Raw genomic sequence first — 16,819 nt, 5'->3', positions numbered from 1 at the left:
TCTTACTCTCTGCCTCTCCCACACATATGTGCATAAACACACACACAGACACAGACACATACACTGACACACACACACACACACGCACACACACACACACACACCCACACACACACGCACGCACGCACGCACGCACGCACGCACGCACGCACGCACGCACGCACGCACGCACGCACCTCCGCACGCACGCGCGCGCGCGCGCGCGCGCACGCGCGCACGCCCCACACACACACACACACACACACACACACACACACACACACACACACACACACACACACACACACACACACACACATACAGACACAAACACACACAAAGACACATGTTGGTTGACTGAGATAACCACTTCAACAGAGAGACATGGTGTAGGTAGACGACTTGCTGATGTCTGCCCTTGCCTGGTGGACAGCCGCAGTCAACTCCACAAGCTGCAGCAGCCACAGCTGAAAGTCCCGGATCTCTGCTGTGCGTTTGGCGTGCACAGAGCCCTTTGAAGGCATTTGGGTGCCCTAGGCAAAGAGGAACTTGCCCCCCCCTTTTTTTCTTGTCAAACTATTGGGGAAGGGCCCCTTCAAGAGAGACTCATCACACTTTTCAGACGTTGAATTCTGGGAGGTGTGGCTCACTCACAAAGTTGTCATTGCTGTCATTTCAATACAAGTATGTCACCAGTCATTACCCGGGGCCCCTCTTACAGCTGGCCCTTGGCATTTGCCTAATTTGCTTGACAAGTTGTGACAGGCCTGGGAGTGGGAGAACATTGGCCTCCCTTCCCCTTTTCCTCCAACAATCTGCACTCGAAGCCCTCGGAACAACTCAGAACAGTCAGAGAGAGCTGCGAGACCTCACTCATCGAAGCGGCACCATAAATCTTACACGTATGTAACATTGGCACGTTTAGCATGAAGAGGCAGGGAGGCAGAGTCGCTCTGAAGCAGGCCTAGGCGCTCTCGTCCTAGAAAAATAATAATAATAAAAAGAGTCTGTTCGAAAACGACGTGCAGCTTTTTTGTTTCCCATGCTCTCGCAATCTGGCAGGGACAGAAATGAATGCATAGTTTCGTAGCGGATTCAAGATTCGAGTGAATAGATCCACGTTTGACAAGTACAGAGAACGAAAGAAAGAGATGAAGAAAAACAGAAAAGACAAAAGAACGGAAGAAAGAAAGAAAGAAAGAAAGAAAGAAAGAAAGAAAGAAAGAAAGAAAGAAAGAACAACGACACAGAAAACACACAGATGTCAAGGAGAAAAGAGGAGACGAGAGGGGACAAAACGAGAGAATAAGAAGGAAGGGAGTAGGGAGGGAGAGAGGGAGGGAGAGGGAGCGGGAGACGGAGTGGTCTGATTTCGATTTGCCACCACAAAGCTCTGTTTATCTTCACGACGCTCTGTCCCTCTGTAGGCACCATGGGGGCACCCATGGATATTCATGGGGAAACCAACCAAGCCAGCTCAGCTCGCAAGCGGTACGGTCCCCCTTGCTCTCGCTCCGCTCGCACTGTCACTCTGCCAGCACCCACCCCGACCGCCCACCCGCCTCTGATCACTTCAATGTGCGGCCTAGCCGAATGTGACCTTCCCTTATGACTGAACGCGGAGGAGGAGGAGGAGGAGGAGGAGGTGGAGGAGGAGAGGAGGAGGAGGAGGAGGAGGAGGAGGAGGAGGTGGAGGAGGAAGAAGAAGAACTATAAAAATCTGCAGTGTATAAGTGCATGGTCACATGTGTTTGTGTGAGAGTCTGTGTGTGTGTGTGTGTGTGTGTGTGTGTGTGTGTGTGTGTGTGTGTGTGTGTGTGTGTGTGTGTGTGTGTGTGTGTGTGTGTGTGTGTGAGAGAGAGAGAGAGAGAGAGAGAGAGAGAGAGAGAGAGAGAGAGAGAGAGAGAGAGAGAGAGAGAGAGAGAGAGAGAGAGAGAGAGAGAGAGAGGAATGAAAATGAAAATGAAAAAAATTGTGCGTGTGTGTATTATGTGTCCATGTGGGACAGTGTGTGTGTGTGCGTGTACAAGTGTGTGTGTGTGTCTGTATGTGTGTGTGAATGAGTGTGTGAAAGCATGCGTGCATGTGTGTGTGAATGCATGTGTGACATTGTGTGTGTGTGTGTGTGTGTGTGTGTGTGTGTGTGTGTGTGTGTGTGTGTGTGTGTGTGTGTGTGTGTGTGTGTGTGTGTGTGTGTGTGTGTGTGTGTGTGTGTGTGTGTAAATGCATGCTGGACAGTGTGTGTGTGTGTGTGTGTGTGTGTGTTAGTTTGTGTGCGTGCATGTGTGTGTGAAGGAATGTGTGACAATGCATTCGTTCGTGCGTGTGTGTGAATGTAGCCTATGCGTGACAGTGTGTAGGCCTATGTGTGTGTGTGTGTGTGTGTGTGTGTGTGTGTGTGTGTGTGTGTGTGTGTGTGTGTGTGTGTGTGTGTGTGTGTGTGTGTGTGTGTGTGTGTGTGTGTGTGCAAGTGTTATAAATACTGTGCCTCTGGTTTGTTTGTGTACACTGGACGGCGTTCGCTGGCAGAGTGGCGGCAGAGTGACCGGCTTCCACAGGCATCTCCACTCCTGTTTTTCTTCAGCATATTTCTCTTTCCCAAAGGTGAGAGCGGACACAGTGCTCTGTTAAAGCCAGCACATGCTAATTGTGAAGACAATATTCTCATTTTCATAGAAGGGGGAACCAAAATGATGCCAGAGGTTCCAAAATTGTAGTAGAGTTTCCAAAAAAACGCGTATAATTGCTTTGGCATGGTCACAAAACTCTTCTTTTGGCGTTCTGCTGACTGGCAGAAAAATACGAATTCTCAGATGTCCCCCAAAATATACTGTGTATTTTTGTAATCGTATCGCACAGAAAATACAGTCCGAAATGTTTTTGCTTTACTTTACTTCACCAAGAATATCCATTCACGTGAATAACAACACGGGCAGTGAGGTGGATGTGAGGTGTTATTATGTCCAATTAAATTTAATAATTTCCTAAACACACTGCCACCTACTGAGAGAGATTACATAAATCAAATGTTTTCCTGTCCATATTATGAGAAAAAAAAACTTATTTTCGGTAATCCTTAAATTTCATGTCATTATTTCATGGGGCGAGATGTTATCTTGCAAGGATGATTAGAATCTTCCCATAATCCAGTCTGCTGCCAATGTCTCTGGGCCACACCTGCCCTGACACATTCATATCTGGGCATGTGTGGACTACAGTAGTAATCAACAGTGGAATGTCAAAATCCAGCAGTGACCTCACGGGCCCACACTCACCAGAGTGGAATGTGACATGAAAGTAAGCATGTTGTTCAAGCCTGGTGTTGGCCTGCTGTGTCAAGATGAGCTACCCACAGCCTGTTAACAAACCCTAACCCTTAGTGTATTCCGTTTCAATGACTTTGTCATTCAGATTGATGGGGAGCTCATATAGACACAGCACCAGGGAGGTATATAGGAGACTGGGCAACATGGCCAGTTGTGGAGTGAGTCGTGGCCCTTTGGAAAATTCTGGAATGACCTCATGGAGGTGATGGAGGCAGTGCTTCCTCCCTGCTCGTTGGTTCGTTCGGTCGGCTGAGCACAGCGGCCATATTACGGGCACAGGGACTTTCCCCCCCTTCCACAGTGCAACTGGGCCACTGAGGTGCGGTTTCCTTATATGGCAAGCGGCACACAAAAAAACACCCTCCCTTTAAACAATCCAAAACTCCCAGCACACTCAAAAACAGCCCTTGAGGTGACAGTCACTTATATAGTACTTATATATGTGACCCCCCCCCCCACACACACACACACACACACACACACACACACACACACACACACACACACACACACACACACACACACACACACACACCGAAGATACACAAACACACATACACACACACATAACGAATGACATCTGACAAAAACATCCAAGCCTGAGCAATGCTGGAGATGAGGAGAGAAACACAGCACATTTTGAAGTGTTAATTCAACATATTGGGAGGACGACCAAGTAGAAGATTATTAAATTTGACCGTCTAAGTGTTGAATTAACACCACAATATTTACTGTCCTGAGTTCATTCTAATGCTTTTTCCAGAAATACCACTTAAACTATTTTAAATGCCACTCCAGACACCCAAGAACAATTATTTAAAATATTTAAAAATATTTTTCTCTTGTAAAACTCTAATATCTAAAAAGTGTCCAAGGTTTTTGTAAACATCAGTTAAGATACTTTGGCTCTTTTTGCTTTCTTTCATCCATGCGCCCAAATGTTTAATCTTTTCATTGGTGTCATTCTCTTTTACTTTAACTCGCATATAATATACATGGTCTTTTATTTCCCCATAACTCTTTTACGAATGAACCACAACTTAAGCTTCTTTTTTTCTTTTCAGGTTTTAAAACACATATTATGTGCCATGCTGTTAGGAGGTTGTACAAACAGTAAACGAGGCTGTTGTATTTTTCCTAACTGCCCTGACGTACGAGACGACCCAGCGATTGACACCAGTGCAACAGGGCCACCTATTGAACAGCTATGGCAATTGCAGCTCTAGATTTGTGAACGCCAGAGAGTAGGCCTTCAGTCACGGTTTCCCCCAGCACTTTATTGCTAAGACGGCGACCTTGACAAGAAACACCACCTTGACTAGGTCCCCTGAAAAGATAAAGATTTCATGTTGTGAATATAATTTCTAAAGTTGCTTGGCCAAAAAAATATACTTTAACGCCCCGCCACCTTGACTAACAAAAAATCTGGGGGAAACACTGCCTACACTACTTGTGACCTAAGTTGTAGTCAGAGGTCAAATGTCTAAAAGAAATTGTACAGAATGTTACAAATGTTTGCATATGGTTAAAATTGGCTGTGTGTAGTTTCTTTACTAAACAGAGCAGTGGAGGGTGCAGTGGGCCAGTGAGCTAATGCACCACACCATACTAACGGCAACTTTTCCATGGGGACTAAGTCATTCCCCAACCGTACCCCTTATTTTTCTCCAACTCATTTCCCATTATCTCTTCACTATCCTGGCATTAAAGCCCCATAAAACAAACATCTTTTTTTCTTTAAAAAAAAGGCAATGATCCTAGATGACCCCATTACACTTTGGGCAAAACTGTTTCAAGGTAAAAGAACGAACAGCAGCAGCAGCAGTATTTGTGGTGCTCCAGTCCATACCACTTGTTTTAAAGATGGCTGAACTTCATTCCTGGTCTTCTGTGTCTAATTACTAGCTGAATGTCTCTGAGCTACTAACAGCATATTTAATGTCAGCAGCTACAACACCTATTGAAGCCAGTTGGCACATATGGAAGCACGTTTTAATGCCTGTTTAACGGCAACACACAGGCCCCACGTCAAACAGGCTAGTTAGGAAGACTTATTACTGTACAGCAAGAGGGCACAACTAGGAAGGACAGAGGTGGTGACTCCCCCCTGTGGCCACTTGTGACTTTCAATACGAGGTCCCCTGTCTGTTCTCACTCTTTGTATTGCCCCCCTAGCCAAACATTCAGAGAGAGAGAGAGAGAGAGAGAGAGAGAGAGAGAGAGAGATTCCTTCTGACCGCAAGACAGATGATACTGTAGATATCTACCTCTCTTGATGACTTGCAGACTTTTTTTCACTGCCTTGAGGACATAAAATACTGGATGGCAAATAAGCTTCCTCAAGCGTAATAAAAACAAGACAGGAGCTATTGTCTTTCGCATCTCCATCCAATATGTAGTAAAGGGTGCTCTCTTTACTCATACCATGTAAATGGCCTGCTATGTGTAACCTTGGGCTGCTTTTTGGGACTCTGGTCCTAAATTGGATAATAGCGGATAAATTAATCCAAAACGATTGCTGCAGCGCTAAAATACCTTACTAAAAAATGGCTATGATTTTACATTGTCCAGACTCAACAGTTGAAACATAGTCATGCTTTCATGTAGGATAAAGTGGCATCAGGATGTCACAACTGTTGCTGCTTTTGTTTTGTAAGGTAAATAAAATAAAATAAACCTAAATACTAGGTTTTGAAAAAAAGGCAAGCCTTATTTGTCTATTTCTAAATGATACATTGCTGGTAATAGTTCTTGTGTTTTCTGGATTCTGACAGCCAATGTGTGAAATAATTGAATGAATTTGACCATGTCATCATGCTACTTTTTTTTTTGACTAGACACACAACTGCATTCATCACATGAAGCAAGCAAGTCTCTGCAGAGCAGTCCTCTCCATCCTTGATAAGAACACACAAAACATTATGTGCAGTCATTATTAAAATGTTCTCAAACAAACTGATCAAATGAATGTCATAAAACTACTTCTGTAATATCTTATTTAACATTCATTAGCCTACTCACTAGAATAGAGATGCAGATGTGTGATATTGTTGGCTTAGCCAAAGTCTTTGCACTGTGCTGACAGACTGAATACTATAGCCTAGGGCCCACTATCTCTACCTAACTGCTTGTTTGTAAATAGGCCTACTATTCTTATTGTTTGACTCAGTAACATGCTTTGCAATTACTTGCTTTCATCAAGTTATTTCAACTAAGCCTACATTAAAATAATAATAATAAAAAATAGGCCCATTGGCCTACTTAAGTTTTAAGAAAAAAAAACCTCTGAAATGTCGCCTTGTTATTTCCAGATCATAACAACTTTGGTGACACAATATTTCGATGCAGAGGAGGGCTGTTTTGTGCAATCCTCTGGAATATTCTCGTTTATAACCAATAACGCTGAAATTACTGGAAGCTACCACTTCCGTAGTTCCGCCTAAAATGATCTCTCCAAAAATTCGCTGCTGACGGATGGCTGCAGTTTATGGACTACAACTCCCATACTCTCGTGGACTTGACAGATAACCGGAGCAAAAATTCCACGAGATTAGGAGGATAGAGTAAGCAAGGGAGGCAGGGAGAAGTCGCGTTCGCTTTCTAAGGGAAAGGTAGGTTAACCCAAAAGGCTGGCGTCTGCAACAAAATCTGTGCAAAATGGTGAAGGCCCAGGAGGTTGAACGCATTGCGAAGAAACTGGACAAAATGGTGCACAAGAAAAACACGGTAAGTGGGGCTCGCTCTCCCGGCTGGTTGGGTGCAGAGCACACCGCCCTTAGCATCCGAAAACAGGTAGGTATTTCCAAGCATTGGCTTACTTTTGTTTTTAGGACATTTCTGGAAATCAATGCTTTCCTCCCGCCGGTGGATGGCCATTGCTGATGTGCGGTGTTGTAATCTTATGAGTCATTTGAATTTAGAATATGTAGTCATATCGAATGTCATTTTCCGCAAAGTTGGTTAAAATGTTACCGTTTTCGGAATTGTAACGACTAGGGAAGATGCCGCTACACTGTTGATGTTCGCCAGCAGCTATGGCTGCACAAGGCATGCTGTCTCTAAAACGCCGAGGCAGTTTGATGACCGTCTGTTTCATGTAAAATTTAGTCAGGATATTCAAAACGTTTAAAATTATAATGAACAACAATAGGCCTACTAAGTCGCCTTACGCCAATATGAATCTGCGATGCCAATCGCAGGTGGCAAAAAGTTACACTGTTGGCTACTGTAAATTGTGCCAGCGGCGTGTGAAACTAAAAAATAATATGTTGTATACAGCGTATGTTGAAACGTATTTTGTGCGTATTATTGGGGCGTGTTTTTGTTCCACACTGGGCCCAGCTCGCATGTCCAGTTGCCAGGGGCGCATTGGTCAGCTCTTCAAACACAACGCTGCATTTGTTTTTGTTGTTGATTCACCCATTCATGCCCCGTGTCCGTGGCGCTTCACTGTCCTCCCACTCTCCTATGTTTTCATTTGCGTCAAAGTCGCGTGCACTGCCGGGGCCTGATGAGTTGGCAGCTGGTAGTGCTCCAAATTTCTCGCCGCTGCTGCTTTTTCGACAGCAAACAAAACCCACCGTTCTTTCCAAATGCGACAAACAACGACGCAAACAGCTGCACGAACAGTTTGCACAGCAGTAGACATTGATGGGTGCAAGAGATGTGTGTGGAACTTTACACATTCACTATGGTCATGTAGTGATGTTTTCCTCCTGCAGGATGGCGCCATAGACTTGCTCAGAGAACTCAAGAACATGTCGATGTCGCTGGAGACGCTACAGGTGATTGAATTACCAAACATACATGTGTGGAACTTTTCCAGCTGATGTTTGGATAGAACTAGGATCTCCAAGATCACCATACTCAAGACATAACATTAAAATATATATCTTTTTATTTGCTAGTCCACAAGGATTGGTATGTCCGTGAACTCTGTCCGGAAGCAGAGCTCTGACGAGGAGGTGCAGTCCTTGGCCAAATCTCTCATCAAGGCCTGGAAGAAGCTTCTGGGTAAGAGGTGAAACTTGGCTACCAAACTACAAAACAATGTAAACTGATAAGCCAGCCATGAGCTGGAATCAAAACTAAAACCGGATCTGGAATGGCTGCGGTGGTGCATGCTTGCTTACACTGCATGTTGTATGGGTGCAGGCCTTATGTTCAAGTGCACTCTGGCAAAAGTGAAACAGTTCTGACGAAGCGTTCAACAAATGATGCCACCAAAGCAATCTTTGGAGGGAAACCAGCATACACCTCACTTTGTGAAGCCTGATGCGTATAGAATTGCATGTTGAAGTTACAGTAGATTATTTCCCCACCAGTCATGGTCCAAACATGGGCTTTAATTAAAAAAATGTGTTTAATCTCTTCCCTGGCTGACTGAAGAGATCTCTTAATCTCTTGTGCTTCTTTTTTTTGTGTGGTGAAACAGGCAAAGGATTTATCTTATTCACCTTTTTCTTATTGTTAAATCAGAGCAGGCCGTAAACAAAGGCACTAGAAACACCCCTGCGGGGTTAGTGGGTTATCAAACCTTATTTATCACAGACTCAAACAAGGAGCCCATATGAGAGTATAAAAACCTTAGACACAATAAAACGTTTGTGTTGGTCGTCTCTGTGTCTCAGATGGGGCAGAGGGGAAGACGGAGGAGAGGAAGAAAAGTGCCTCACCCCTTCAGTGTTCATCGAAGGACAGCCCTGGCTCCAGCAGCGACAGGTGTGTGTGTGTGTGTGTCTGTCCATGTCTCTGAGTGTGTTTGTATCAGAAAAATGAGCTGAATGAGTTTTTTGGACACAAACATGTACAGATGCGTGTGTATGGGTGTGACCAACGTTGGCTAATTTGTGAGGCCTGCTAGAGTCTTCTCACTCAGGCGTTGTTAAAACACCACAGGCGTTTCCCTATGATGCGTACAGCATGTGTTCACACACTGTCTATTTGTATGACAAAAATGAGCCTAAATCAGTCTAAAGTCAATTTCGACCAAATATGTAGTTACTGCACTTTGCCTTTGTAGGGCAGTCTAGAGGTCGGCTAGAGGTCAAGGTCGGCTTATCCCTAAAGAAGATGGCCATGAATGTCCTCCCCTTGATGACTAAAGCATGTGTTCTTTCACTCCTTGCATGTGTCATTGCAGTAAGAAGTCTGACCAGCCTGACACCCCAACCAGCCCCCTTACTCCTACCACCCCCACCACGCCGACCACCCCCATCACCCCCAAGTTCACCTCCTTCCCCCCGGCCCCCATCACCACCGACAGCGTGCGGAACAAGTGCAGAGAGCTGCTGGTGGCGGCGCTGCAGCACGGGGGTAAGGCAGTACAGTACAGAAAATATATCGTTTTTGCTCACAAGATTTGTCCCTTCTCAAAAGTCAGACTTGGGAACACTGCAATCAGACATGTTTGATATAATGTCAACTTTTGCCTGATGAGTTGAGGTGTTACTTCAATGCACTTTTTTAAAATCATGGAAACACGGTGTCCAGCTTTTTTTCTAAAATACGGCCAGGACTTTCTCCATACATGCTGTGATATGTGGAATGGGTTGAAATTTGCTGAGAAAATGCCTTTAATTGGAGGACAAAATATGTACTGGCATACATACAGTATACATTATATTTGAAATTCAACTGAATATTAACAGCCAATCACATTATTGCACTGTATCATGTTGATTGGTCAAGATTCTTCGGTCAGATTGGTATTTATTTAAACATTTACTGTCAAAATATGTAGTTGTCTTGCAAAGTCACTGATTATTAGATCATCCTGATCCTGATGCTTAGTGTTCTGTGTTTGGTGTTCATGTGAGTGTCAAATCCCAGGCAATCTTGAGTGGGTATGCTAATACTTGTTTTCAATGTTTTCTCTTCAATCGTCTTTCAGATGACTACAAAGCAATTGGAGCGGACTGCGAACACCTGGCTGCCCAAATTGAGGACTATATCCTTTTGCCTGGTCTGCTTTCCTCCTACCCAGCGTGTTTGGGATGGTCTAAATTGGCACACGAGGATCTTGTGTAACCGAGGTGTTCCCGCACAGTTCGTCCCCCTCGGGCCCGCAAACTTGCCACCTCCTGGTCAACGTATCAGTTCGGAATGGGAGGCACAGTATGATACCACTGAGCTAAAGGGCCGATAGCACAACGCTACCGCACTGTATGAGGCTTCGGGAGGGAGGTTTAATAACGTTCCATGGCCCCACTCTGCTAGTTGGCCTCTGTTACACTCGCATTGGTTAAGGCCAGGGATCTCAAGGTTAAACACTGAGTAGTGAGATGGTAGGCAAGGTCAATGTGTGCATTCCGAATCAGCGAGGTGAATGTGCACAATAAACAATAATGTGAATAGGGAACCATCTCCTTTAAAGGGTTTCTGAAAAACTTTATTTAAATGTGTGGTTTAAACAAGGTGCTGGTTTCAACACAATCACACAGCAAAAATAGAGCATGTTGTTCCCTGTTAGTATGCATTATGTACTAAGGGACACTGGACAACGAGGCCACCTCTAAGCCATTATACCTTCTAACTTCTATTTATAATCAAGACACCATTTTTTGCATAAACAAAAATGGAAATGAATGGACTATTTACAAAATAAAGAACTCTATAGCTAAGGAAGACAAGTTCTTGAGTATTTAACTCCATTGTAAGTGTTTGTTTTGGACCGATGACAGCGTATATGGTGCCGTATACTCACCGTGTGCCTATTTATAGTGTCTGTGTATCACAAAGCCCTTGACTAGTTAACTAAGAGGTCTTTGTTCTTTCTGATTAATCCATTGTTTTGAAAGCTCTTAGAGTTCATGATGCGGATGACCAGAGGGAAGAAGCTCATTCTGTCTACCTTGAGACCGAAGTCTCCATCCAGACTTTTAGTTTCTTAAACAGTCTATGGTCAGGATGAGAACTGTCTCTGATAATTTTATGGGCTATGGACCTTACACTCCTTGTTAGGTTGCGTTACTAATTCCTTGACTCGCGTCCCGGGGCCCACTCATCTACCAGGAGTTCAAGTCGACAGATATGAAGTACAAGAGCAGGCTGAGGAGCCGCATCTCCAACCTGAAAGACCAGAAGAACCCGGACCTGCGCCGCAACGTGCTGGCCGGAAACATCTCTCCCGAGCGCATCGCCAACATGAGCGCAGAGGTACGTAGGCCGAGTGTGTGTGTGGTGTTGCATTTGTTTACCGTAATTGTATGCATCCAACGTTTCCCACAGCACATTTGTTAGTCAAGGTGGTGGGTGGTAAGCTGGTGTGAGAGACATGCGACTGTTATCGTTGGAAAGGCCATGTTGTGCTTTGACATGAAATAAATATATAATAAAAAAAGTACAAAAATAGATTTTAAAAAATGTTGTAAAGCAAGTTTAGACATTAACTTGTATAACAATATCTTATCTTTTCTGCTGATCTTGTAAAGGTGGTTGTCTTTCAGGCACTCCTTAACTATTAAGTATAAAGTAGATTTTTGTTTCCACAGTTGAAAGAGCTATTTGCCAGGGCTGTAGTACTCGAGTCCGGACTCGGTCCGAGTCCGGACTCAAGTCCGTTTTTTTATGGACTTGGACTTGTCTTGGTCTCGGTGTCTATTGGACTCGGACTTGTCTTGGACTCGGACATTGGTCTTGCCAAATTATGCTTTTGGACTCGACCAAGTCTGTCTTTATTTTGTTTAGAACATTGGTTACCATAAATTCAAGAGTGGAGCTTGAAATCCAACAAAATACAAGTTTGTCGTCACAACCATGGCATATGGGTTAACTTCAAACATTCGCTTTATTGATATTCATCCTTTTCGTTGCTTAACACTGACCGACATGTGACTCGGACTCGGACTTGGACTCGAATCCTTTTGGACTCGGTCTTGTCTCGGACTCGAACCTCTTTGGACTCGGACTTGTCTCGGACTTGACTATTTTGGTCTTGGACTTGTCTCGGACTCTACAAAGGTGGACTTGACTACAGCCCTGCTATTTGCTGGTTGACTTTGAGAACTTGAGTTGCCAGTGTTGTTTGTTGACATGCATTATATTTGTGTTGCCATGGCCGCCGTGCAGGAAATGGCGAGCGCGGAGCTGAAGGAGATCCGGAAGGCCATGATCAAGGAGTCCATCCGCGAGCACCAGCTCTCCAAAGTGGGCGGCACCGAGACGGACATGTTCATCTGCGGCAAGTGCCGGGGCAAGAACTGCACCTACACGCAGGTAAGCGCGAGCCAACAGCAAGACGTGAACCGGTCCGGCCGTGGCTCAATCGGCTGGGCACTTGACTGCTACACCGGCGAGCCGGGTTCGATTCCGGCCCGAAGTCATTTGCCGAACCCGCCCCGACCCGTCTCTCTCTCTCCCCACTAATTCACTGTTCTCACTCTTCACTGTCCCTGTCATAGTAAAGGCATAAAAAGCTACTCAAGCACTCCTCAGCCCACTTCCTCCTCCTTCCTTATCACCATCGTTATCAACACTGACTCACTCACTCACTCATGACGTGGTTCACCTGCAGCAGTGACGAGTAACACCCACTGCCCTTACATGCACCCAGCTATGCGGCCACTCCTCCAGCACCCCTATCGCCATCAGCACCACTTGGCCGTGAAGGGAGTCTTATTTTGGGTGGGGTTGGCTCTCAGCAGTGTTGCTTCACTGCTATACCATGCAGGGCAGCCATGTCTCAATGGTTAGAGTGCCTGTAGATCAGAGGGTTGCAGGTTCAAATCCCACCCTTACTAACACCTCCCTCCATGGCTGACGTGCCCTTGAGCAAGGCACCTAAACCCACCTTGCTCCAGTGCCTGTAATCAATACCCTGTACGCCTTGGATAAAAAGCGTCAGCTAAGTGTAATGTAATACCCCGCTGCTACAATACAGCCTCGGTGTACAGTGAGTACAGTGTACTCGGCCTCAGTCAACTTGAAACTGAAAGCAAAGCCTGCTGCGCTGTGTTGCGCTGCGCTGAGTTGAACTTGCCCATAGCTACAGATTCACAGATCCTGATGCTGATTGGCCGTCGTTGCCAAAACTTGCCTAAGCAAGTCAATGTGTGCCACCCTCACACTTCATGGCCAGCGCTGTTGAAACGGGGAAAGTCAGGGAGAATCAGAGGAACTCAGCCATGCTTTGAGCTGGTATTTTTGTTTAAGATTATAGTGGAGACTTCGATAATAATAATATAATAATAATAATTGTATTTGTATAGCACTGTGTCATACAAGGCATGTAACTCAAAGTGCTTAACAAATGGGAAAAAGAAACATTGTTAGAGATAGATTTAAAAGGAGAGGTATAGAGGAGAGGCAGAAAAAGCAGGAAGGCAGAGGAAGAAGAGATAGACAGAGAATGTAGAGTCATAAGGTCAACGTAGGTTAGGACCAGGATTCTTAGATGTGTAAGGTGGGTCCATAGTGGCTGGGCCTATCATAAGTCATAGATAGTCACACAGAGATTGGGCGCTCAGGTGCGGCCCCTGGTGGCATCAGGGGTGAGGAAAAACTCCCTTTCGCTTGATTCATAGTTTGTAAGGGGGAAAAAAAAGCTCAGTGAGGTCTGAGAAAAATGAAGGGAATATGCCGATGAAGGGAATATGCCGGTAATGTGCAGAGTCAGATAGGCTTTCATAACTGAAAGTAATTGCTACAGGAACTTGATGTAGTGTGGCAGTTATACTGGTACCCATTCCAAAATAATACCCCCCATGCTTTTGTTCTACAGGGAGAATGAAGTCTTAAGACCCCCTCTATTAGGATCAATGGCACATCCTCTTAGTGAACATACTTAGTGTGGTGACTGAACATGCTTTGTGGAATTACCCCCCAGGTTGTTCAAACCAGTGGTGGGGTGGGGGTTATCCACAAATCCCTAATGGATTACATTGGCTTACATCACTTTTAATACAGAATCTAAACCCACTTGTGTCCACACTTTGTAGGAGGTTTGGGCATTCTGTTTGTGAATAAAGACTATTAAAGGCTAATAAACAGCTCCAGTGTATCCAAAACGCATCTGCTAGGCTCCTTACGAGAACAAAAAGATTTGACCACATCACACCAATTTTAAAGTCCCTGCACTGGCTCCCGGTGAACTATCGAATCGATTTCAAGGCACTACTACTTGTGTTCAAGTCTTTATATACTTTTTATAGTCTTTATGTATGTATTTATATACATGTTGTAAGCATGTGGATGACTGTTTACATGAGGCCGTACGATGAACCCAAATCAGGATTTCCCCCTGCACGTTAGGCCTATGTTGAAAGCAGCCACCTTTAAAGTAGACACCACCTTCTCTAGGTCCCCTGAAAAATATAATTTCAAATGTAATTTCTAAGATTATTTTACGAAACATGTATTTCATGTGAAGCAGCATAACATTAAAATTATAGCGGGAGCCGGATAAAACTGAGTGTGGCATAGAAAGCCACTGACAGGACATGCTCTGAGGCTTGTATGCATGGGTTTGTGTCATTCACAGGTGCAGACACGCAGCGCTGATGAGCCCATGACCACCTTTGTGCTGTGCAACGAGTGTGGCAACCGGTGGAAGGTGAGCATCCCATTCACATACGTTATACTCTCACGTCACGTCACGTCACGTTCAACCATTAGATAAGCTATAAATGAGTAATAAGCAAATATCTTCGTCATGTCATCTACATCTCCAGGATGGTGGACAAGACGATATATAATTTAAGTCAATCTACATAAAATGGTTCTAAGCTTATACTGTATGTCATAATATTTTGAAGGGAAGGTACTACATGAGGAGGGAAATTGGCTACTATACACCACTGAAGCCACTAGGTGGCAGCACTCACTTTGTAGCAGTGCTGGACTCAGTTCACACACTTCTAATGCAATATGACAGTGGTCGTGTACCAAAATCCACTTTGCATAGCATTCTCAAGAGATTGAGGCAAAATGTTATCTATTTGAACATTTCTCTTTAACAATATTTTTTGTTGTTGTGGTTCCCTTCATTATCCTCCTCTAGTTCTGTTGAGTGGAAGAGCGATCTGGATTCTTCAGCAAGGATAATCAATGGCAAACTGCATTTGAAGAAATCATTTTGTTACAAATCCTTTTTTAGAAAAAAAAAATCTAAAAATATGCATACATGCTTTTTTCACCATAACTCTGTAATATATTTCTCATGGATGCTGTTCTTTAAAAGACAATAGATGTACATTATTTTGTGTATTTTTTTTATTTTATTTTCGATTTTCTACCAAGTAACAATTGCTTTGTATTATGAGTTTGTGTTTTTTTGTATTAACATTTGAACAGCAGTAAGCTTTGTGAGCAGTAGCTGTTTTCTTTGCTCTTGCCTGTAATATGGCGGCTTGTGCCTTTCGTGTCATGCTTCCCCATCCCACTCCCTTTCCAGAGCTTCATTTCCTAAAGACATTTCAGTAGTACTTAACATCTAATAAATAGTGCTTTAGTATGAGGTGCCGCCTATGCAATATGATCAGAAATGGGCATTACACCACGCATACAGTACACTACTGTCCACGTACATGCACATAAAATGCTTGTGTGAGGAATGGTGTGAATGTATAAATGCTGTGTGATCTAATTCCTGGTACAGTATATTACCTATGGGGCACTTCCTACTACTTGGGCTTAAGTGTTACTGTGGTGCTTTAGGGAAACGCTCCCTCATGGTGCTGTTAGTTTTACACAACTATTCTGCTGGTTCTAGAGGTGTTGTGTGAAAGTGATCCATATATCTTAGAGCTTTGCATACATAGATTATGCATAATTCATTTACTCTTGTTTTTTCTTTTGATTGCCTTCTTCAGTAGTGAAAGAGATGCTTTTTTTGGAGTATCATGTGTCTTAACGAAGACTCATGAGTGTGTGTATTTTTTATTGTTTTCTTTTTTTCCTTTTCTTTTTCATTTGATGTGTGTGTCTAAAAAAGAGAGAGGATTATCTCCGTTTCTACGTTGAGAAAAGGTAATGGCGACAGCAGCAGATTAAGCTTTGTTAAGCAGGTTGGTGGAGTTTATAAAGAGATTTCACGTGAGCACCTGTGGTGACTGCATTAAATGGAGTATGACTCCTGCAACTTATACACTGTCTGGTGCCTTTTCTTGTGAGTGTGTGTGTGCGCGCGTGTGTGTGTGTGTGTGTGCGTGTGCGTGTGCGTGTGTGCAAAACCAGGCAAGGAACTTACTCTTGTCTGCACTGCATCGCATGCACACTCCTAAAAGAAATATAATGTTAAACTGTGATCTCGAGAATAACCATCACCTGTTGTGACTTCAGAGCACATAAGTACACACTCCACCAATCCAGGAGCCTACCATAAACCCTGCACTTAACTCATACACACAGGGCCGTCGCTTAGGGTGCCAAATGCTAGCCTGGGAACTCCCATACTGCCTTTAGTTCTACACAATCGTTTCGATCTGAAAGACAGTCTGGCAAGGATGACTCATAACGTCCAAGATCATGGGCACTGTGTCATAATGGCCAAGCATTCCGACCTTAACAGTTTCTCT

The 16,819-nt window shown here is 44.2% G+C and overlaps 1 protein-coding gene across 1 annotated transcript; it reads left to right on the top strand.

The window, feature by feature from the left end:
• The first annotated feature begins 6,765 nt into the window (after window positions 1–6,765).
• tcea2 (transcription elongation factor A (SII), 2) lies at window positions 6,766–16,387 on the top strand. Its single transcript, XM_063208839.1, has 10 exons — window positions 6,766–7,031; window positions 8,027–8,089; window positions 8,213–8,318; window positions 8,936–9,026; window positions 9,448–9,620; window positions 10,198–10,254; window positions 11,308–11,462; window positions 12,375–12,521; window positions 14,785–14,856; window positions 15,304–16,387. Exons 1-10 carry the CDS (start codon window positions 6,963–6,965, stop codon window positions 15,310–15,312), a joined length of 942 nt encoding a protein of 313 aa, XP_063064909.1. The 5' UTR covers window positions 6,766–6,962; the 3' UTR covers window positions 15,313–16,387.
• The last annotated feature ends 432 nt before the right edge of the window (window positions 16,388–16,819 follow it).

The sequence above is a fragment of the Engraulis encrasicolus genome, chromosome 10 (genome assembly GCF_034702125.1).
Source record: "Engraulis encrasicolus isolate BLACKSEA-1 chromosome 10, IST_EnEncr_1.0, whole genome shotgun sequence".
Taxonomy (NCBI): Eukaryota; Metazoa; Chordata; class Actinopteri; order Clupeiformes; family Engraulidae; genus Engraulis; species Engraulis encrasicolus.
The sequence above is the reverse complement of the archived record's forward strand: the minus strand, read 5'-3'. Positions and strand labels throughout refer to the sequence as shown.